This window comes from Engraulis encrasicolus, chromosome 13 (genome assembly GCF_034702125.1).
Source record: "Engraulis encrasicolus isolate BLACKSEA-1 chromosome 13, IST_EnEncr_1.0, whole genome shotgun sequence".
In the NCBI taxonomy this organism is placed as follows: Eukaryota; Metazoa; Chordata; class Actinopteri; order Clupeiformes; family Engraulidae; genus Engraulis; species Engraulis encrasicolus.
This window is the reverse complement of record NC_085869.1, coordinates 19,033,677-19,058,130: the sequence shown is the minus strand read 5'-3', so window position 1 is coordinate 19,058,130 and position 24,454 is coordinate 19,033,677. Positions and strand designations below refer to the sequence as shown.

Here is a 24,454-nt window from a genome sequence, read left to right as displayed (position 1 = left end):
AGCGGTCCCTTCCTTGTAGTCAGGAGCCTAATTGCATTGGGCTTGAAAAGCGGGCTAATTCTGGGTCAGAGTCAGTCGTCAGTGCTGCTCTGAGAACAGCTCGCGGCGCTCTCTTACAGGGGCACTTGTGATACGAGCTGACAGCCGACTCATTTCTCAGTCTTTTTGTTTGATGCAAGTGCACTGCAACTCAGACACGGCATCTACGTAGGAGACCACAAATACTACATTTGCTGCACTAAAAAAAACGTGGACAGATGAAACTATGACTAAGTTTACTTCCTCCATGTTAACCCCTTTGCGCAGAGCCTATATTAAACTTACTGTCACCAGAATTGTAATAGCTATGTCTTCATCTGTTACTTAAGGTTCTCTGTAATGTCATAACAATTTTATGTACAGTAGTGTGTGTTTTCAGCAAATAGTGAATAGGTGCACCGGCTACCCAATCTGCACAAAGAGGCTACTCATGGAAAACATGCTTTTTCATGCATTTTCCATAAGCATAAACGTACATTTTCATTTAAAGTGAGCTGTGCATTTTTAGGACTCAAAGGGAATGTTGCACAAAGGGCATGTAGTGGAAATGTACAACAACGCCATTGCATAACATACAGATAATCAATCCATAGTGCAAGAAAAGTGTGTGGGGAAAAAAAATCCATATTATTTTGTAAGCTAATGAATGTGAGTGCTGCTGGATGTGAGTGCGGTGGAGGAGGCTCACCGATGGTGTGAGCTTCAGCTCTGATCTCTCTCTGTCTCCCTGCTCAAAGAACTCACTGGTCACCAGCTCCGCCACCTGCGCAAAAGGCAACAAACACACACGCATCAAAGACCCAGCACAGCACACCTCTTTTTGAGTACAGGAACTCAGCATTGAAACACCTGCCTATTTAATATACTAAATTGTTTATTCCAAATGCAATTGAATTCACACATGGAACATTCATCCCTCACACACCACACTCACATAACTAAAGCCTTCATTCACAGGCGATTTTCTATCATGGTGGCATGTTAACAAATAAAGCTGTTGGAATCTTTGGATCTTTTTTAATCGTGCCATACTGTGCATGATCAACTCACCTTCCGCGAGATGTCCCAAGGTTTGGTGACAGCCCCTAAATCACATGCTGTCATCAACATGGACCTGAGGCAAAAAAACACACACAATGTTCGCTGTCACTCTAAAGAAGATACACAGAGCACCTTTTTGAGCAACGTTGCTGGGCAACGACATGATTGGCTACTAATTTTCCGATGAAATAATTGATTGAAATTGTCTAATGCTGGTAGTAATTCTCTTGATACAAGTGTGGTAGCGATACACTGTGCAAATAACACCTTACAGCACCGTTGCCCAAAAGCGTTGCTCAAAAGGTTGCCCAGTGCATCATCACCTTTAATAACCACAAAACATTAAATATTCTTAGCTGCTGATATTTTTTCGTCATACATATATTAACCTCCTCAGAGTCAGAGCCATAGAGGTAGAAAATAACACTAGAGGTGACACGGCAATTTGCGACAGCACTGGGAAATGGCACATGGAGCTTCCCAACTTCCGTAGGTAGTGTAGGCACCTTCAGTCAATGCAAGTCAATGGAGAACACGCCCACCCCTGTCAAAAAAACTGTGGGAATATGAAGTAACACATTAATCAAAGACCAGATTTGAAATGTCAGGCTAAATATCTACTTAAATCATATGAGTCGATAAAATACATTTAAAAATCAAATTATATATTTTATGAACATAGTTAGCAAACCCACTTCAACTATTGTCCTTGTATAGTGTGTTGATAGACATTTTCACATGATTAAGCCATTTTTGACAGAGGTAAGCCTCCTTCTCCATTTCTCCTTCTCCTTCTCCTTTCCATTTCTCTGATCTACCCACAGATAATGGCCGCTACAGATTGCCGTAAAAAGGGGGGCGGAGTCACCTCTAGTGTTATTTTCTACCTCTATGGTCAGAGCGTTGCCATTTACCTGCACATATCTCTATGGCCCTTCACATTCCAGTTGTACTCCCCTTTGCTGACCAACTCAAAGAAGGTGTTCCTGTTCCTGAAATACAGACATCAAAAGGAAGGCATCATCAGCCCCACAGTGGTATGAAGTAGAAGTTGAAGGATTCTTACAGATTACAACAACAGCAGCATGGTATTACAAAGTTGAAACCGTCCAATATCATACCACTAGTGTTGTAATTACGTACGTGTTTAAGTGCAGCTCTACTTCTACAACTCTGATCAGCCCCACATCTGTTCCTGTGCTACCAAATACACAGCCACAGGAGGGCAGTGTAGAGACAGACAGAGAATGTAACGCTATAATTGTTTTTGAATGACTAGAAAGCTATTATGGCTAACTTGTTTTTAACCTTTATAACAGATCCCACCTTCACTAGGTCCCCTGAAAATATAACTTAATTGTATTGCAAATGTAATTTGTATCTTTTCTTCACAAAATGTCATACTGCATGTCATGTGAAAGTGCATAACATCAAAATTATGATGGGAGGCCGGATAAGAAGGCCTCAAGGGCCGTAAATGGCCATCGAGACATAGGTTCTCCAGCGCTGCATTAAGAGAACAGTAGCTTGTGTATTGCTGGAAGCTTGTGTGGGTAGGGAAAGGGAAACCTACTCAAAGTACAGGGTGAGGTCCGTGGCCAGAATGGACTGCTTCAACAACTGCATGAGGTCACTGTACTCATTGGATGACAAGTTGGAGAAGATGTTGTGCCCCTGAGAAAAAGAAATCAAATCAAAAGACAACACAGTAAAACAGGAGCATCATAACCTGTGACATAACAGCATGAGAGTCCTTTAATGGCTTAAAAAAGAGACAGAGTTATCAGAGATCCAAATGTGTGCATACATTAATACGTTTTCAAAGCAATATTTAGACAGTAGTCTTGTTGATCTTTTTTTTTTTAAACTGAGATGTGTCATGCAGACAGTCATCCAAGCTGAGTGTGCTCATTCTGTATGAAGAGTCAGGATTAAAGACAGGAGGAGGTCGGGAGCGGGAGGAGCATGGAGCTCCTATATGAATGTGAATGAGCAGTCACTCACTTATCTAAATCACTATTGTAGAATAAAAGTCTGGTCTTGACCCAATGAGTAAAGGCACTTAGAGATGAGGCTGCATGTCAGAAGCTCATACAACAAAAGAATCCTAGAATCATCTTGGCTTTGTTTTCCAGAAACAAAAAAAGAAATCTTGTGTAAACCCCTTGACACTATTTTAAGCTTGTTGTTGAAAAAATGGTTACGACCAGGGCTCTAAATAAACAATTTTTATCACCAGCCAAAATGCCTAGTAGATGCTAATCGTACTAGCTAAATACACACTCACTAATGAGTCAATGTGGCTGGGGAAGTGGGTCTTTCTACCAGCCAAACTTTAAATTTCACTAGCATTTGGCCAGTTGGCTTGTGATAATTTAGCCCTGGTTATGACCAAGTCTGAATCTCTGTAATGTTGTAGCAATGTTGTTATGATGTAGCCAAGTTTTTTTTTTTTTTTTAAACAAACTGACTCAGATCCCCAATGATCCCACCTGCACCAAAAAGGCTATGCATTTTGTTGTCTTTTTTTCTCCCAGCGTGTGTAAGCAAAAACAGTCTAGCTGTTCCACGTATCTTTGCACCTGTCTGAGAGTAATAAATACAGTGCTACCGTGAACATATGCAGCTGCTGTCTTTAAGGAGCCACTCAAGTGCAGAGAGCAGGAGAGATGTCGAGATGTGGTGATGGGGGGAGCATGTCGACTGGTGACTGGGTGACAGGGCTGAACTGGGGGAGAAATAGGGCCCGGGCACTTTTGGCTTAGAGGGGCCCCTCATAATTAGTGGTGCAGAACTGACTCACTCGTGGCGGGCCCCTATTTTCAGAAATGTATTCAAAAGAAAAAATATGCTTTGTTTTGTTTTTTTGGTTTTTTATATTTCTAAAAATAGGGGCCCACAAGGGTGCAGGGCCCACCTGGAAATGCCCGCTATGCCAGATGGCCAATCCTCACAGCTCACTTCACTTAACTCACAGGGACTAAAATAGCAGCTTCTCGAGCATATTGCTTCAAAAACCCACCGAGGCTTCTCTGCTCATTGGCTTCCATGAAATATTGAGCATTACTGCCAAGACATGGTTGAGTTCTCCGAGTCTAGTTATCGCGTACGACACGTGAGTGAGCAAGGAACACAGTGAGAGAGAGAGAGAGAGAGAGAGAGAGAGAGAGAGAGAGAGAGAGAGTCAGACACAGAGAGACAGACAGAGAGAGGGAGGGGAAAACAGGGAAAGAAGAGAGGACTGATGGAAGTCAACAGAGCGAAGTGTCTTGTTAAGAAGCTAAAGTTTTAATTAAACATTCCCGCTGGTTGGTGGGCTGTATCTGCTATCTGTTATTTTCTTTTCCTGCGTGAGACATTAGAGACGCCGCACTACGGTATTCATTTATATGCTAATGTCAGCCACAGCTATGATACACATGCCACATCACCAGAAAGCATTATGATTTCCCCAGCAAATATTTGTCAGCTCATTATGTCGTCACAGACACGATAATAAGTCTAATGAAGCGTAGCCTGCAAATCCCTGTCTCGTCCTCCGACCCGATTTTAATTAGCCACTTTACACCAAATCATTCTTCTGCGTGCCACATCCATCATGGCTCATTACAATATTGCCGTTCTTCTTTTTCTTTAATTGTGATTGCGTTTCATTTCTACTTTTCTCTGTAAGCCGGGACATTGATTTCTTTGACACTTTCATCTAAACAGCTCAAGAAAAAAAAAAACTTGTATCCCGACCACCCTCCTCACAAAAGTATGTGCGGGGCATTTGGTGTTGGGAGCAACAAAAATGAAGATTCTAACTTCATGAAGTGAACACCCTGCCATGTACATTACAGTAAATCCTCCTGCCCGTGCCAAAAAAAACACACAAAAAAACGGTGACTCAACTCTGCTCTACAAAGGCAAAGTGCAGTAACTACACTAACTTAGAAACTGAGAAAAAATGTGTTCAAGGCCTTGGAATTAGGTTAGATACTGCAGCTACTGCAAATTTGACATAGCTATAGCTCTGAAATGGGACACAATTGCCATTTATCACATTTATCACAAGATAAAGGTGCAAAGAAGACCATTTTCAGTATAAACTCAATTTTGACAAAATATAATTTATAAATTTTTACGCAATTTACCTTTGTAGGGCAGAACTGATCTGAGCTACCTGATGGCTTGTATTCTAAAATCACTGGATTAAAATTAGGGCTGTGCAATATATTGAAATGATATTGTGATATCAATGTTGCTGTCAAACAATATCCATCATCCATCATCCTACACAGTGCACCTTTAAGGAGATCAGAGGGTTGCAGGCAGAGCTAGGCATTATTTCAGATACATGTGTATAAAATATATATTTTAAATACATGTATCTGAAATACTGCCCAGCTCTGGTTGCAGGTTCGAATCCAACCCTTCCATTCTCTATCTCACAAGACAAGGTAAAGTTGAAGGGTTGAGAGAGACGTACTTCGCTCTGCAGGATCATGACGGCGTGGTTAAAGTGGTGGTGCTCCAGGGTCGCGGATGTCCCGTACAGGAGAGACAGGGCCGAGCCGGTCCTACACGAGACACACAAGCACAACACACACACTACTGAGTCAAGAACTGAGGCCGGCACTGGACCACTCCACACCTGGCCGAGCTGGTCCTACAGGAGACACACGCACAGCACAGCACAGCACAACACTACTGACAACAAAGTTGTATAAAGCAGAAGTAGAAGTGCTCTAACAGGTGTAATTACAACACTAGTGGTATGATATTACATGATTTCAACTGTGTAATGCCAAACTACTGATGTGTTGTTTTTGTAATACTTTTCCTGCCAACCAGCAGCCACGGCCCCCCGAGCACTCCCTCGCAGCGCCCCAGGTGTCCCCAGCCCCCATTTTGAAAACCCACTGGACTAGACCACTCCCCACTGTCAAACAGCCAGCTGGAAGAGTCTCAAAGGTCACTCACATGATAACTCATATAGGCACTGCACTGCACGTGTCACCACCACCACAACACCATGCTGTCAGGAGTGACAAATGATTAGAAAGTTTTACAATAACTTCTAAAAGCCTACCAGTTGGTTCATATGCATTATGTGTATGGGTGCCACGACGTGTATGGGTCCAACTCACAGAATATGTTTCCCCGATGACATTTACCTGTGTTACATGTGTCTTGAAATGTTCATGTCCATGTGGGCATTATATGTATTTATGTAAGCTACTTGACACCTTAATTCCCCCCCGGGGATCAATAAAGTTACTCTACTCTACTCTGCTGCTCTACTCCACTCTACATGTGCCTGAACTCAGTCACGTGACGTCACTGCTCACCATCAGAAGGCTGGGGTCTATTGAGGACATTAGCGATGTCAACACTATTTAATCATGTGGCATAGAGTTCTGTATGGTGCCCCTTAATATATTCCACACCACAGTCACTACTGGAAGTTATACTGTATATACCGTATCAGCCATCTCTAATCTAACCCAAGAAGATCTCCGGCTGTTGTTATTGTAAACATATTTGTCTGCATGAGAGCCCTTTTAAAAAGCCTGTAGACAGCCTGGAAGGGGTGCCAGCACCCTGACGAGAGAGAGAGAGAGAGAGAGAGAGAGAGAGAGAGAGAGAGAGAGAGAGAGAGAGAGAGAGAGAGAGAGGAGAGAGAGAGAGAGAGAGAGAGAGAGAGAGAGAGAGAGAGAGAGAGAGAGTGTGTGTGTGTGTGTGTGTGTGTGTGTGTGTGTGTGTGTGTGTGTGTGTGTGTGTGTGTGTGTGTGTGTGTGCGTGTGCGTGTGCGTGTGTGTTTATGAGCCCAATGCCAGCCGTGTTTATGCTCCTGATTCAGCCTCTTATGTAAGCCTTATGCAATGCTGCTCTTTACTCCTCCAGGACCATCCCAACTGGACTCAAGTTTGGTGAAGTCTGGAGAGAGAGAGAGAGAGAGAGAGAGAGAGAGAGAGACAGAGACAGAGACAGAGACAGAGACAGAGACAGAGACAGAGACAGAGAGACAGACAGAGAGAGAGAGAGAGAGAGAAAGAGAGAGACAGAGACAGACAGACAGACAGACGCAGAGAGACAGACAGAGAGAGAGAGATACAGAGAGAGAGAGAGAGAGAGAGAGAAAGACAGAGAGAAAGGCAGAGAGAGAGAGAGAGAGAGAGAAAGGCAGAGAGAGAGAGAGAGAGAGAGAGAGAGAGAGAGAGAGAGGGAGAGAGAGAGAGAGAGTGTTGGATTGGGTTTCTCCATGGGGTCACGGGGGGACGCTCACTTGGCCTGGAAGGCGTTGTTGGTGCCCCGGTGGTCCAGGTCATGGCAGATGCAGCCCACGATGAGAGCCAAGATCTCCACCTCTGTAAGCGTCTCCTGGAAGCCTGCAGTCTATTAGAGAGGGAGAGAGAGAGAGAGAGAGGGGAGGGAGGGAGAGAGAGAGGGAGAGGGGGGGGGAGAGAGAGAGAAAGAGAGAGAAAGCAACGAAAGAGAAAGATTGAGAAAAAGTGGAGGAGAAAACGGTGAAGTAGGAAAGGAGAAGAAAGACAGAGAAGAGGGAGAGAGAGAGAGAGAGAGAGACAGAGAGAGAGACAGAGAGAGAGACAGAGAGAGAGAGAGAGAGAGACAGAGAGAGAGACAGAGAGAGAGACAGAGAGAGAGGGTGGCAGGAGTGGAGAGAGAGAGAGAGAGAGAGAGAGAGAGAGAGAGAGAGAGAGAGAGAGAGAGAGAGCGAGAGAGAGAGAGAGAGAGAAGGGGGTGTGAGTGTTATTGGGTGTGAGTTGGGGTGTATCTGTTACATGGAGCAGGACAGATCAAATGTTTCCTTCGTGGAAATGCTGATGGTGATGCCAGCAGGCCACTGGGTCATGTGCCCAGGGCCATAGATATCTATACAGCTACCAGCCAGGGGCGGAGCAGCAAACTGTGGGCCCTAGGTACCATCAGCTCCAATGGACACCACCCAGCCATCTAAATCAGACACTGGCCATTTGTCAATGTTCTAATGTTCTAGTAAGCGCACTTGGAAGTGTGTCAGCCTAATTAGTCACGCCCAGTGATTGGATACTCTTTGGTAAACTCTGCGCAGTATCCAATCACTGGCCGTGACTGAGGCTGACACACTTCCAAGTGCGCTTTCTAGAACACTGAGAAATGGCCACGGCGTGGGCCCCCTTTATACATGGGGTGCTGGTAACTCAGTCACACCTTACTCCCCTGTACGACACCCCTGTCACCACCCGCTAAGCGTAATGACGCGGGCCGTTTAGTCATGCTGCTCTTGGAATGCTATCACTAAATCGGAGAAAAGTCGTCAATGTGAAACGGTCACTCAAGGTCAACGCTTGACATCAGTGCTCGACGTCATCCCTTAAAGGAACCGTGTGTAACATTTCAGTTTTGTAACGCTTTTGCATGTATGAATTTGTCCCTTTGCATGAATATTCAGCCAATGTGTGAAGTGCTTGTTAAACAGGCGCTAAACAAACAGATGTAAAGTAAATATGTCTGTAATTTCAAGGTTGAATCAAAATACAGCCTGAAAACAATGAAGAACGATTAGTTTAGAGAGAAAACAATAAGTGCCTGACATGGGATGAGCCCTTCAGCCATAACGGCATCTCAACTCTAAAGCACTGCACTCAGTTAAGGACAAAACATCACCTCATTGTGAAGTCCATACAGTATTAAAGCAGAGTGCACACGCTAGCTTATGCACTATGCACTAGTTCATTTCAGCACAGACATTTTAACTCATCCGACTTGCAGTGGAAAGAGAACACGGCACGCTAAGTACATTAAGAAAAGAAAACTTCTCTTTAAGAAGTGAAAAACTTTTGCCACTGACAGGGTTTCCAGGCCAACCAGAACGGAGCCAGTGCTGGTGCCCGCACCAGATATGGTACGTTCGGCACTAAAGTTCTTATATGCGAACCGCCCATGTTCATACCAGGCTCTGGTATGAACTTTTTTCCGCACGTGACTGTATTACCCGGACAAACCTGCTGATGGCCACGTTGTCGTCACGGTTTGCGGTTCGCATTGCGAACCAACTTTCAGGTTTGCGAACGCTAAGATCTGTGGCATGAACATGACAGCCGGTTTGTGATTAGGTGCGGGAACCGGCTCCGGCACGGTTCTCAGTTGTCCTGAATGCACCATGAGTGTGAAGTAGGTATGCAGTGTTTTGCAGTGTGTCTGAATGTGAATGGTGGTGGAGACTATGCTGACTAGTCCCTGCCTCAGTCATGCCCTTCAGAGGACCAGTACACTGCTGCAGCAGCCGGAGAGAGAGAGAGAGAGAGAGAGTTAGAGAGAGAGAGAGAGAGAGAGAGTTAGAGAGTTAGAGAGAGAGAGAGTTAGAGAGAGAGAGCGAGAGAGAGAGAGAGTTAGAGAGAGAGAGAGAGAGAGAGAGAGAGAGGAGCGAGATAGAGAGAGAGAGAGTTAGAGAGAGAGAGAGAGAGAGAGAGTTAGAGAGAGAGAGAGAGAGTTGGAGAGAGAGAGAGAGAGAGAGAGAGAGAGAGAGAGAGAGAGAGAGTTAGAGAGAGAGAGAGAGAGAGAGAGAGAGAGAGAGTTAGAGAGAGAGAGAGAGAGAGAGAGTTAGAGAGTTAGAGAGAGAGAGAGAGTTCACCTCCCAGTCCCCCCCATTAGTCCCCAGAGCTCCGAGTGACGCAGGAGCATCCAGCCCTCCGTCCTCCTCCTCCTTGTCATCATCTTCATCATGGAACGTACAGTACAGTAACATGGCGTGATTAAATAAAGCCCCAGTGTGGGACGCTGCCGGCCTCCGAGCCTTGTGGGACCCGCGCCACCCGCTCGCTTTTCGGAACGTCAAGGAGATCCGCAGGGGGAGGCGGGAACAAATCACACCGCCCGGAATCTGGGCCAGCGCTTCCAACTCTGGCTCGCTGTCTAGGTGAACGCAAGGATAGCCCAGTGCTGCTCACCTCGAAATTCTGAATGAACCTGCTGCTCGCTGACGCCGCTGCTGACGCCATTTCCTCTGGGATGAGGCGATCTGGAAATTGTCTTTGTCCTTTGCGTACTGCTGTGGGTTTTTTTTTCCTCTATGCCTTTCCCTGACTTGTATTGCCTCCCTTCATTATGTGACTATGATTAAACCATGAATGTCGGGATGATGAAGCATTATGTTCGCAGAAAAGGGTGTCCTTTAATGAGACAATATATATATATATATATATATATATATATATATATATATATATATGAAGAGTTCACATGTAAAAACCCCCTAACTCCATTTCTGAAGACCTGCACTTCTATATTTTTAGAGAACCACGTTGTTGGTTTGGTTTATATTCCTGTACTTGATAATACATATAAATAGTTATATTACATAAATAAAATAAAAAATGTGCAATTTTGATAGCTTTGTATTAAATAAAAATGAATTAAGATTATTTTCTGAAAAGGCACTTAGGGGGTTTTGCATCTGAACTCTTCATATATAGATATAGATAGATATAGATATATCCCTGACGTGGCCTAACAGTAGTGCACTGGGTTGTTACTATACCGGCGACCTGGGTTTGACTCCGGCCGCCCGGGTCATTTGCTGATTCTCCCCCATCTCTCCCACTCGCTTCCTGTCACCATTTCCAACTGTCCTATCAAATAAAGGCCAAAAATCCCTAACAATTTCATTTTTTTTAAAATGAGACAATACTAGCCAGCAAGGCCACTGACAACCCCCCCCCATCCCCCACCACCATATCTGCGACTGAACATTCCACCTGCACTACTATACTTGTGACTGAACTTTCAACCTGCACTAACTCAAAACATGCACACACACACACACACACACACACACACACACACACACACACACACACACACACACACACACACACACACACACACACACACACACACACACACACACACACACACACACACACACACACACACACACACACACACACACACACACACACACACAAGCATACTGCACTTTCTGCACTAAACCCAAACATAAACACACTGACACACACTGACACACACACACACACAGACACACGAACACACACACACACAGACGCACACCGCACCTTCTACCTGCACTAAACACATACACACACACACACACACACACACACACACACACAAACACACACACACACACACACACACACACACACTGCTGCTGGTGTACTTGACAGACCTTTTTAATATTTCTTTTTCTTCAAAATGCTACTATTACCATGTCAGAACGCTATAAAGGACTTTTTTAGGAAAAGCACAAAAGCACAACAATACCTCTTAATGTATGTCCTCTACAAGTCTTCTGTTGTCCAGTCTTGCACTTTAAATGTCTGTATGAGCACTGTCTATGTCCATACTGTCTTAAGTCCATGTATAAGTACTGTCTATGTCTATACTGTCTATGTCCTTACCTAGATTAGTCTATGTCTGTATGGGAAAGCAAGAAATGTAATTTCAAATTCTTTGTATGACCAGTGCATGTAAAGAAATTGACAATAAAACCTACTTGACTTGACTTGACTACTGTATACTGTTTCAAGCTTCTTACTGTCAGCATGGAGAACATGCATTGGCAGACGTTGAAGGCGTGTCTCCAGTTGTGGTACTGGACCATGCGGTAGTTCTTCCTCACGGTCAGCAGCCATCTGCACAGGGTCTAAGAAGAGACAGAAACACAGTGTGAGAGAGCAGACGAAAAGAAAGACCTTTACACTGACGCAGACAACACTGAAGGAGGTTTGTGCTTCCCTGACCCTCGCCCAACCTGTGTAGTTCTGCGCAGCTTCGTGAGCTCCACTACTGGGTCTTGGAAAGCATGCATTGGCTTCGCCCTTCAGAGGGCATGGGTTTATCTATCCTTCTGCTCATCCTTTCACCACCAACAAATTATTTTTTTTAAAAACCTTTCCTGTTAATCTCTATAGTCTACAATCTGTCCTGTGACTCCTCAATGCGAGCCGGCATTGATATTTAAACAATACATTCTCAGACAATTTTTTGGCTTGAAGCAGTCTCAGGATTCCAGACCTATGTATGTACTGTAGTTCTGCTTAGCTCCACCAGGTGGTGCCTGAGCTGCAAACACACACAGGTCTGGTGAGTGATCTGGTGGTGGTCTGTTATGAATCTTTTACTGTAACTTCAAGCTTGTATATGGGGTATTGACAGAAAGGAAAATGACACAAACCCAGGCACTCGTTTTTACTTTGCACAGTGCACATCCAAATAGGAACATGAGGGATGTGCAGGCCTATTTGGAGGATCATCATACATTTCTTCAACAAAGCAGTTCATGTATATGGTCATCTAAAGACATGTTTATAAAATTATTCAAACAAAATTGCTGTCATGTCACATTTTTCCTCATATTTCCCCCCAGAATGACTCTTCAGCGCAGCTGGAACGTCTGCCTGTCATGCTAACCCACTAAAATAAAACACAAGAATCACACCCGCGAGTGCAGCTTTTCTACAAAACACTAACATTGCTGTTCGCTCGCAACCGAAGACCTTGCAAAAAAACCCAAAAAACAATTGGGAGTTGAGCACACTTTCTGAAAAAGCCAGTGTGTACTGTGCTCACCTCGTAGTCTATTTTGAACTTCTGGACCATGCCCAGCTCCATAAACATGCGCAAGGCAGCGGTGATCATGGCATCCACGTCCAGGGAGAAGTCATCGAAGGACAGCTGATCAATGCCCAGCTCACAAACCAACGGGATGTTCGCAGCCTGGTAAGCAGGGCACAGACGCACAGGCAGGCAGGCAGACAGACAGGCAGACAGACAGGCAGACAGACAGGCAGGCAGACAGACAGACAGGCAGACAGACAGACAGACAGGCAGACAGACAGGCAGGCAGGCAGACAGACAGGCAGACAGACACAAAGAGAGGTGAGATACAGGCTGATAAGACTGAATTCTAACAAAGTAGCTATGCTAACAGTATAGATTCGTGTGTTTGTGTTTTTTTGTGTAAATAACTGAACAATCGGACTGAAATCAAACAAAGTTGCTGTGTTCAGTGTATGGAACCTTATATGTGCGTCTGGTGTTGTGTGTATGGCTCTTCCCACCATTGGTGTGGTGGTGCATACAAAAGTGTTTGCGGACAACAAATTGTTTGTGTGGTGGTGTGTGGTGGGGGGGTGTGAGGGGGTGTGAGGCGGTGGGGATAAATCTATAGACGTAGTTACAGCACATGTGCTAATGAGAGGTCTAAAGATAGCACAAAACAGACAGCCAGGGTTGCCAGATGAGGCTGATGATTTCCAGCCCAAAAAATGCTCAAAACCCGCCTAGGAACACAAAATCCCGCCCAATTGTATTGATTTCTATGGCAAAAATTGGACGGGTTTTCCTGATAAATGCCATTTTTTTCCCGCACACGGCCATCCTAAGCAGCCCAGTTGGGCGGGAACCAGCCCAATCTGGCAACACTGCAGACAGCACCGAAGTAACGAGAGGGAATTGTCTGAGGGATTGAGTGTTGGTGCCCTTGTTTGTTGACGTCACTGACAAATCTAATACAGGATATCATTAGCGACTCTTGTCTGGATCTGAACAGGCTGCAAACTGTTGGTTGAATTTTTAGCCAAGGTGTTGGAGCAGGGCTCTTCTTTGCATTGTTTTCATGTAAGAAAGTTCTTTTTTTCCCGAAACGCTGTCGAAGTATTTTAAGGTAGCATTGGGGCAACTGGAACTAGGTTAATGTTTTTTTTCTGATTTGTCCTCATCTAACTCAAACAATAGAATAGTGGTTTTACAAATATTAACGAAAACAATAAAAAAACATAGCTTTGTAATACAGTATTGAACATGAAATCATGTTTTGGAAAAGAGCTATTCAAATATTTTGATATACAACACGGCCAAAGTATTAAACAGATATGAATAATCTATAGTCAAGAAAACCTGACCATAAAATCACGCAGAGAGAGATGCTTAAATCCCCCACTAAAGAAAGAAATATTTACAACAGCTACACACAAATGTCCATTTTAACAATACTAGGCGTCTCTGCTAGCTAATGCAATTCTGGGTCAGGTCTCATTGATTTCTTCCCGCCTCCGCAGAACCACATGGTGGAGTGTGAGGAGCTCTTGCTCAGCCAATCAACCACATCGCACGTTTTCTGCACGGTTGGGGAATAAAAAAAAATGTTTTCATTTTGAGGATCAGCCAGCACGCCTGGAAGTCGGCATGTTGCTTTGCTGCTGAGCGTCTGCGACTGAGGCTGAGGCCACTGCTCTGGTGACATTTACTGTGCAGCCAGCGCGTTCATGCAGGAAGATGCTCAGAGCTCTGCGTGTTAGTAGGCCAGGTTATGAAAAGAGGAGGAGTGGAGAGGTGTGGGGTGCTGTGGTGTGGTGAGGAGTGCTTGGTGGTGGACGTGGGAGGTGGGGGAGACTGTTCAAGGAGCAAGATGGGTGCAGGAGAGGAGAGGATAGGATAGGATAGGATAGGAGAGGAGAGGAGAGGAGAGGAGAGGAGAGGAGAGAAGAGAGGAGAGGGGAGGAGAGGAGAGGAGAGGAGAGGAGAGGACTAGAAAAGGGGAGGAGAGGAGAGGAGAGGAGAGGAGAGGAGAGGAGAGGAGAGGAGAGGAGAGGAGAGGAATATAAAGAGTGAGGAGGAGTGGAGTGGAGTGGAGAGGAGAGGAGAGGAGAGGAGAGGAGAGGAGAGGAGAGGAGAGGAGAGGAGAGGAGAGGAGAGGAGAGGAGAGGAGAGGAGAGGAAAAGAAAAGAGAAGAGGAGAGGAGAGGAGAGGAGAGGAGAGGAGGAGGAGATGCAAAAAAGGCCCACACTGCTTCCTGGCTAATGACCTGGGGCTATTTATCGATGCATAGTTTAGAATGGAAATCATTCTTCTGACAGCCGTTTGATGAATGCAGCCAGCCCCTGACAGCCATAATAAACAGCCCTATGAAGTGCACAATGAATAAATAACGCAATGACAATGATTAGCTATTGAATGAACCTATTTAAAATGCCAGTGTTCAGTGGATTTTTTTATTAATGGATTGTTCTTTTCAGATCAATGTTCATGTTTTTTCACCGAGTTATTTAAAAAATATTGTTGGTAAAACATTATCAACAAATCAAAAGATCCTGCTGAAGCAAGTGCGAATTAAAAGGTTGGGCAATCTTGAGAGTTATGTATTTCAGAGTTATTATTTCTTGAACTGCGCAAAAAAAATATCAATTGATGTTGCTGATGTATTGCTAAACGGGAAGCTTTTTTTCCGTGGGTTTCTCACACTGGTAATTGGGTCATTTCTGCAGTAGGGAGCAGTGACTTTTGCAGTGGGAGACCATTAAAAGAGATCATTACACATCTACAAAAAGCCGGCTTCCTACAGCTCTACCAAAGCATGTCTTCTTTTTCTTCCCACTTGCATCCATTACCTTGAATTTGTCAACCTCTGTCTTGGAACTTGTGGCGTGGTATGACAGCACCTGTGAAAACACAAAAAAAGTCACTTGCATTCACAGGCTGGGCAATTATTGAAAACACAATATCACATCACACTGTTTCCCAACGATGGAATACAGCACAGTAATTACACACACAAATATATTAAGTTTCATGCCCCCTTCCATACCCAACCAATAAATATGTGCATACAATGAATAAATAAATATCAAACACATAATCATTCCGTCATAAAAGTTAATTAACTACCGCTGATAAAAATAGCAGTGGTTTACTAATAGTCGCGGCGGTAATTGACTATGGTGAATAAATAACGTTGTGCATAAAAAACATGAATCAGACAGCCCAGAGAGTATCCATATCCTTCTGAGTGTGGAGCAGGCTACAGTACAGACTGCCTATGGAGCTGCTCTCACCCCTGCAGTCCCTCACCATAACATAGCATAGCACAGCACAGCTCAGCTCAGGCCACATCACAACATCATCATCTGCAGTGAGGCAGTGAGGGAGGCAGTGAGTGTTCTCTCTCTCTCTCTCTCTCTCTCTCTCTCTCTCTCTCTCTCTCTCTCTCTCTCTCTCTCTCTCTCTCTCTCTTTCTTTTTCTCTCTCTCTCTCTCTCTCTCTCTCTCTCATCCGGTATACTCATATCATCCCCATGACCCACTTCTTCATTTCTGCTTTATGAGCAACTCCACATAATGAGAGTAGATATGAGAGAGAGGGGGGGAGAGCAAGAGAGAGAGAGAGAGAGAGAGAGAGAGAGAGAGAGAGAGAGAGAGAGAGAGAGAGAGAGAGAGAGAGAGAGAGAGAGAGAGAGAGAGAGAGCGGGTGCTAGAGAGAGGGTGCAAGAGAGAGGGTGCGAGAGCAAGAGAGAGAGAGAGAGAGAGCGGGTGCAAGAGAGAGCGGGTGCAAGAGAGAGAGGGTGCGAGAGCAAGAGAGAGAGAGAGAGAGCGGGTGCAAGAGAGAGAGTGTGTGTGTGTGAGAGAGAGAGAGAGAGAGAGAGAGAGAGAGAGAGAGAGAGAGAGAGAGAGAGAGTGTGTGTCCCTCTTCTCCTGTCTCCAGAATCCTCTCTGAGTCTTGAGTCTGCACTGTCCACGTCAACTGTAGTGGGCAGTCATGGGGAGGGGAGGGGAGGGGAGGGGAGGGGAGGGGAGGAGAGGAGAGGGGAGGAGAGGAGAGGAGAGGAGAGGAGAGGAGAGGAGATGAGTGGAGAAGAGGGGAGGGGAGGTGAGGGGAGGAGAGGAGAGGAGAGGAGAGGAGAGGAGAGGAGAGGAGAGGAGAGGAGAGGGGAGGGAAGTGGAGGTGAGGGGAGGAGAGGAGAGGAGAGGAGAGGGGAGATGAAGGTGTCAGAGTGGATTATGGCTGTCCTATTCCTCCTCTCCTCTGCCGCCATTCAGGGAGAACTGACTGTGCTCTCCTCTCCTTTGGCACTTCCTTATTTGATAAGGAGGCTTCATGTTTATTCAGTGGCTGCCAGTGGCAACGCAGCTGCCCCAAAGACGCCAGCTTAGAAATACTACTGAAAGACAGGTGAGGAAAAACGCGAGGAGACGGAATTCACAAGTGTAACGCTCAGAGGCAGGAAGAGACAAAAACATTTTACTTGGTCCTGGAGTGCCAACGCAGCGTTAAGTCAGCAAAGTGTCTAGTATGAGCACATCACAACAATGCTCACATGGTTATATCTGTGATTGGCCCAGCAGTATTCAAAAATGTTTTTGACAATTTGTTGTTTTGAATAATATCAGCAGTTTTCAATAAATCTGAATAATAGTTTGTGGTTTACAACCACCGTTCTAGTAATTTTGTAATAAATCGAGGTGGTAATACACATATCATACATATCTGATACAAAATTTGTCTATAGTATCTCAATAACTTGTGCTAGAGCCAAAATACGCAACCCCCTTTAAAATATGCAATATAAATAGAGTATAAAGCAAACACATTTTAAAAGGGACAGCCTTTCAACAATGACTTGTCAGAAATAGAAGTTTCACATAAACACACTAATGGCGGCTATTTATTTCCCCTCCACAGACTGGATTCACACATGGGCTATTTATCTCTCTCTCACTCCCTCTGTGACTGTGTGTGTGGGTGTGTTTATATGTTTGTGTTTGTTTGCACATCTACAGCCTATGCACATACACATATTTCTGTGTGTGTGTGTGTGTGTGTGCGTGCGTGCGTGCGTGAATCGCTGTATGGCTGAGATGTGTGTACTGTCCATTTGCCAGACCGCCTGCCATTGGTGCAGACCACCTATATACACTAGCTCCACCACACCACATATCCCAACCTGAGACCAAGCAACCAATGTGACAGCCTGTAGAACTGACTGGCTGCACAGCATTGCACTGATGTCCTTCAAGACATATGACTGCTGCTGCTGCTGCTGTATTCATAATCGAACTGATGGCCTTTGTGGAGGGAAGAGAAAGGCCTCCTCTGCAAGGATGGATAACTGCATGGGCCTACCGGGCACAGGCCCAGGGGCCCAAGAGCCAAGGGGGCCCTGAAGCCAAAGCCTCCTCATTACTGGTTTATATTTATGTTGCCATATTGTGTTACAATTGCACTTTTAACTACAGTGGTTCTCAACCTTTTTTGAACAAACGCCACGTTGGCCTCATCACATGCCTCCCAAAGCCCCCTTGACCTCATCATAAGCCTGACAACGCCCCCCTATTAAAAAATGTAATTGACTATAGTGCCCCACAATGGCCACTAAGCATCGCCCCCTTCTCAACGCTCCCCTAGGGCTCCCCAAGGCCCCCTGGACCGCCCCTGTTGAGAAACACTGAACTACAGTATTTTCCATTTATCTGGGGAGAAACCCCCAACCCCAAGAGCAAAGGCTCTCTAACATCTTCGCTAATCACCAAAACCTTTTGGAACCTCTGCTTTTGGAGATGGGGCCCTTTCTTGTTGTCTGACCTCAGGGGCCCATGAAATCATGAATCCGTCCCTGCTCCTCTGTCTCCCCCCTCCCCCTCCCACACCATGTTCCACTGCACTACGGGGAGCGGTAAAGCCAACATCACCAACGGATGGAGCTCTAGAGCCAGCCAGCATGCTCCTTCTGATGGAGTACCACCATCAGAGAAGCTTACAAGCTCATGAAGATAGATACACAGAATACTAGCACATCCCAGATACCAGGAAGATACAGGCATAGTACACTTGGAGACTAACGCTTACGTACACGTATGTTGCAGTGAGACACTAACACCAGGAAGAGAGATACATTGAATTGTAGCACATCCAAGATACCAGGAAGATACAGGCATGGTACACTTGGATACTAACACTTACTGTACGTACACGTATGGTGCAGTCAGACACTAACACCAGGAAGATGGATACACAGAATACTAGCACATCCCACATACCAGGAAAACCCAGGCATGGTACACTTGGAGACTAACGCTTACGTACATGCATGGTGTAGTCAGATACTAACACGAGGAAGACACAGGCAAACTAACACATCTCAGATGCTAGGAGGATACAGGCATGGTACGCTGTTGGATACTAACACTTACATACACGTATGGTGCAGTCAGATACTAACACCAGGAAGATAGATACATGGAATTATATCACATCAGATACTAACTTGAGGAAGACACAGGGAAACTAACACATCTCAGATGCTGGGAGGATACAAGCATGGTACACCGTTGGATACTAACACTTACTCAGTGTTGGGTAAGTTACTTTATAAATGTAATCCGTTACAGTTACAAGTTACCTTGATTAAAATGTAATTGTACTGTAACTTTTTGGATTACTTTTACAAAGTAATGTAACTGATTACTTTTGGATTACTTTTGGATTACTTAAGGTTTAAATGAGCATTGACCCAAGTTCAACATTTTATTTGTGAGAACTGACACTTTTTTTAAACCAAATATTAAAAAGTAGAGTGTCGAGGCTCTTACGGATAGGCACACCGATACGGCAGGAACGCAGGAGATGATGTTTTTCTTTTTATATGCGTCCCAGCATCTCTATAAGAGGGTATGTTAATGTACGAGCACTTGCAGTGCAGTCCTCTCTGCTCTCGCTGCGCTTGTCTCGCAATGCAAACAGCTGCGTGCTCCGGGCCAAATAGTCAACACTACCTTGTGGACACAGGAGGGAACAATTTGAAGAATGCGTTTCAGACGGACGGACAGACATACCCTCTTATAGAGATGCTGGGACGCATCTAAAAATAACAAACAAGTACAAATGCATGTCAACATGCAAACGGCAATAATTATGAAGTTTTTAGAGATTAACCGTCAATGGCGAGGGGACGCGCACACGCGAACGTGCACTGCCCAATGATAAAAACGTCACTCTCGCCAGCACGCAACCCTTTGCCAAACACGGAAGTGCTGCGAGACCAGTAAGACATGAAACGTTCATGCTCAATAAACATTGCTAAGTGCTCTTAAAACACTGAAAACCCACTCGTTTTAACTCATAAGGATAAACAATGGAATTAGGCAAAACAAAATAAAGAAACAACAGATGTTGACAAAACTTGGATTTCGTGTGGTTTGTGATTGAAAATGTATGCGCGTTTGGATGCAATGTATGCGAGTGTAATGTATGAATACTCCGGATTTAAATGGTTGTCATTTAAGCATGTGTGTTAATAATTAATTTAATAAAAGGGGCCAAAGACTCAACCTCGCACAAATTGTAATCCTGTTAAGTAATCCCCATTCTCATTGAATGTATCTGTAATCTAATTACATCATTTTTTCTTGTACTGTAACGGATTACAGTTACTTTTATTTTGTATCCTTTTACCGTAACGCCGTTACATGTAATCCGTTACTCCCCAACCCTGACTTACTACTACTTAGCAGGAAGACATAAAATTGGATGCTACACATAATGTGCCAGATACCAACAAGATACAGTAGATAGATAGATAGATAGATAGATAGATAGATAGAAAGATAGAAAGAAAGAAAGAAAGAAAGAAAGAAAGAAAGAAAGAAAGAAAGAAAGAAAGAAAATACAAAAAGAAAAATGAACAGAAATAAAAGAATAAAACATAAAGGGGTGTTCGTGGGAGAGAACAACTAATGGTGTCAATGGCCTGTTTGAGTCACAGCATCCAATTCACCAGTCACGATCAACTCCACATCTCTCTCTCACACACACACACACACACACACACACACACACACACACACACACACACACACACACACACACACACACACACACACACACACACACACACACACACGTGCGCGCGCACACACACACACACACACACGCACACGCACACGCACACACACACACACACACTTCTCTGCATCTGCCAGAACTTGAAGTCCTCCGAGACTTCCTCATGACTCAACCAGAAATTGATGCTCAACTTCAGCAGAGTAGAAGATTGGCAGCCACTTCTGGCAGTAACCCTTTGATGGCTTAGCAACATGTAGAGCAGACAGGCAGAAATAAAACTGTATGTCGGGGCTGCTGAGGCACGAACTGCACTAATGCTCCTCTACCGCACAGTATACTGTACAGTCAGTTTCCCTTGGAGACTCGTTCCTGAGTGGTATGGAACCTCCCAAAATGTCACCTGCTGCCTATACTAAGACGCTGATTCAGGAGGAAACCACACTCCAAACCCCCACACTCATTGCCAGCAATGGACAATCTGGATTCCAAACCTGTGATCCACTGCCACATTTTCTAAATGACCTGGCTTTATCTTTGAATAAACCTGGAGTGTGTTTCTTGACAGTGTCGTTGTTCACTAAGTTAGCAACGTACTTGGTTGCAATGCAATTTCCCATTGGCGACCTACAAAGTTGCTGACTGGTTAGCAACGATGGTTTCAAGAAACAGGGTCCTGGTTTACCCAATTGCACTGCTTGGACAGGTAAAACCAGGCCATTTGGAAGATGTGGCAGTGCATTGGAGCTACTGAGTCTAGGTTGCCCATCACTGCTCATTTCTAGAGTTGTGACGTTCACGAACGAATCGATTCTTTTGAACGGCTCTTAGAAGTGAAAGATGGGAACCGAATCACAGCTGGGGAAGCCCCTCTACCATGTTTTCGTTCATTTTGCATTCGCTTTAAGCATGTGACCTTCTCGTGAGTACTGTACTTCAATTTTGGGAAAAAAACACAAGGACACTTCCTTGGAGACTTTAGAAGCAGGAGGGCAATCAGTTGTTGTTTTGACAAAATGAAAAATGCTATGTTCTTAACACTGAAAAAAAGAATAGGCTATAAAAGTTGCTCAAAAGAGCCAGTTTGAGACATTTTTTTGACGGCTCTTTGAAAGGAACGAGCCACTATGATCCGTATCCCGTAGAAGAGCCAGACATCCCATCGCTACTCATTTCCTATCTCCATCTTCCCTATCCTGCCATGGAAAAGGCTCAGTAGTAGTTTTAGGCAGGGTGCGCACATACAATAACACTCTTTTGCAGGTGCCAGACAAACCTGTCAGACAGTTGAAGAAGGTACGTCTGCACACTGCCAATAAGCTCCAATAAGTTCAGTAATTGGCTTGTGACTATCTCCAAAATGTGAAGGTCCAAAAAGAAGGTTCCTTGTTGAAAGTGGTAGTCAGAATGATCCGAGGCACACTAAGCTCCTCCAATAAGCTTCCAATAACTGTCAATAAGCTCGTCATATGCCTGATAAAGATCCGGGGCGATCTAAATGTTGCTTACTAAATTAAGAAATTAATTTAAATTTTTTATTTAACTTTTAATTCAAACGTTAGATTTTTTTAAGCTCATTGGCAGTGTGCAGACCTACCCTCACACCGGTGTGACGGGAATGTTCGGGCAGTGAAAGTTCTATAGAATTCTGGGCGTCATTCAATAAAATATGGAATTGTAGAATCTTGCATTGTTATAGAACGCATTCTTTTTATAGAATGCTCAAAAACCCACACTCTTAAAGGTTAAAACTGTGTCAGAAGAAAGGAAGCAATTGGTTCTTACGTCCAGAGCCACGGACTGCTTGGCCCACGATTTCTTGACTTGGTCATACATGATGGTGTTGTTGATTCCCAGGCCGCAGAAGATGACAAAGGCCTGACAAGAGAGAGCAGAGTGGAGAACAGAGAGGAGGAGAGGAGATGAACAGACGGTTACGCACTCTTGCTAAATGCCAGCAGCACGTGTGGAGGAGAAGAAAAAAACAACAAGCAAGTCTCGCTGACCAGACCGGCCGGAGTGTGGGGACAGGAGGAGCTTGATCATGTTCCTCACACATACACACGTTGGGTAGACACAGAGTACACACACACGCATGCACGCAGATAAACACAGATACACACAGATACACACTCTCTCACACACATACACACTCACAAAACTCACATATGTACAAAAATGCACAAGTATGAAAACACACACGCACGCACACACGCACGCACACGCACACGCACACACGCACACACACACACACACACACTCATTAATACCTCCATGTATCCTGACAGGACCGTGAACATTTGTGACCTTTGTGTGTCTTTTCTTTATGCCACAGTTTTCTACAGTATATCTTCCGTCTATCAGGGGACAGTGCTTTAGTCTGCAATAAGCACATTCTTCTCAAAGATCTGAAACGCCTATGCACAGCCAGTTTCCAGGTGCTGGTGAAGTGCAGTCATCAGTAATCCAAGGAAATAGAGAAGAATCACTGCACACTGGTGGACTTAGTTTTCCTGCGTTTTTACTTAGTGAACAACGATGTTACTGGGCTACTACGCCGGTGACCCGGGCTCGATTCCGGCCCGGGTCATTCGCCGATCCATCCTTCCCCATCTCTCTCTCTCCCTCTCACTTCCTGTCACCTCTCATACTGTCCTATTCCAAATAAATACATTTTATTTAAAAAAACGACGTTCTCTAAATAAAAAAACAGCAAAATTAAGTCCACCAGTGTGCTGTGATTTTTCTTGTTTTCCAAGCATATTTGCACTGCTGTGGTCCCTGAAAAGTTGGAGAGAAAAGATAATGGTGATGTACTGCACACACCTCGAACAGTCTCTGATCCGCGTCATCAAACGGCTTCCCGTCCAGCCTGTTCAGCACCTGGGCCACCCCTGCAGCAAACACACAGTACAGTACCAGTCAGTGTGTGTCTGTGTGTGTGTGTCTGTGTGTGTGTGTGTGTGTGTGTGTGTGTGTGTGTGTGTGTGTGTGTGTGTGTGTGTGTGTGTGTGTGTGTGTGTGTGTGTGTGTGCGTGCACGCGTGTGAGTGTGTGCACTGAGTGTGTGAGCACTATGTGTGTGTGTGTGTGTGTGTGTGTGTGTGTGTGTGTGTGTGTGTGTGTGTGTGTGTGTGTGTGTGTGTGTGTGTGTGTGTGTGTGTGTGTGTGTGTGTGTGTGTGTGTGTGTGTGTGTGTGTGTGTGTGTGTGTGTGTGTGTGTGTGCACTCACACCAGCTATAATCCAGGCTAGATAATTAAGCCTGACTCTGCGGCACCTCTGCACACACACGCACACATGCACTCACGCACGCACGCACGCAGGCACGCACGCACGCACGCACCACGCACAAAGCAAAAAATCCGGTTTCTGCTCTGCTCCCCGAGCCCCAATTAGCTCCCAATCCCTCCCACACATTCATTAAAGTCATTGATAAAACAATGCAATGCGCAGGGCCGCTTGGCTGCACTTCTGATGTGCAGGGTTGGAATGACCATCTGGCATAGTAGGCATTTCCCGGTGGGCCCCGCACCCTCATGGGCCCCTATTTTCAGAAATGTTACAAAAAAAAGGTTTCTGAAAATAGGGCCCAATGAGGGTGTGGGGCCCACCGGTGAGTCAGTTCTGCGCCGCTAGTTATGAGGGGCCCCATTGAGCCAAAAGTGCACGGGCCCAATTTCTCCCCCATGAGGGGGCCCTTTAAGCCAAAAGTGCCCGGGGCCTATTTCTCCCCCATGAGGGGGCCCTTTAAGCC

General features: G+C 45.0%; 1 protein-coding gene across 1 annotated transcript in view; it reads right to left on the bottom strand.

Annotated features, from left to right (window-relative positions):
* Positions 1–24,454, bottom strand: part of pde11a (phosphodiesterase 11a) — a 71,507-nt gene that overhangs the window by 10,460 nt on the left and 36,593 nt on the right. Inside the window, exons 8-18 of the mRNA XM_063214489.1 lie at positions 23,527–23,594; positions 22,486–22,578; positions 15,477–15,527; positions 12,658–12,804; positions 11,624–11,731; positions 7,352–7,461; positions 5,552–5,642; positions 2,654–2,754; positions 1,995–2,072; positions 1,090–1,153; positions 728–802 (exon numbers count right to left, since the gene is read on the bottom strand). Of these exons, the coding sequence (XP_063070559.1) occupies positions 728–802; positions 1,090–1,153; positions 1,995–2,072; positions 2,654–2,754; positions 5,552–5,642; positions 7,352–7,461; positions 11,624–11,731; positions 12,658–12,804; positions 15,477–15,527; positions 22,486–22,578; positions 23,527–23,594 (986 nt within the window). The remainder of the gene's footprint in view (positions 1–727; positions 803–1,089; positions 1,154–1,994; positions 2,073–2,653; positions 2,755–5,551; positions 5,643–7,351; positions 7,462–11,623; positions 11,732–12,657; positions 12,805–15,476; positions 15,528–22,485; positions 22,579–23,526; positions 23,595–24,454) is intronic.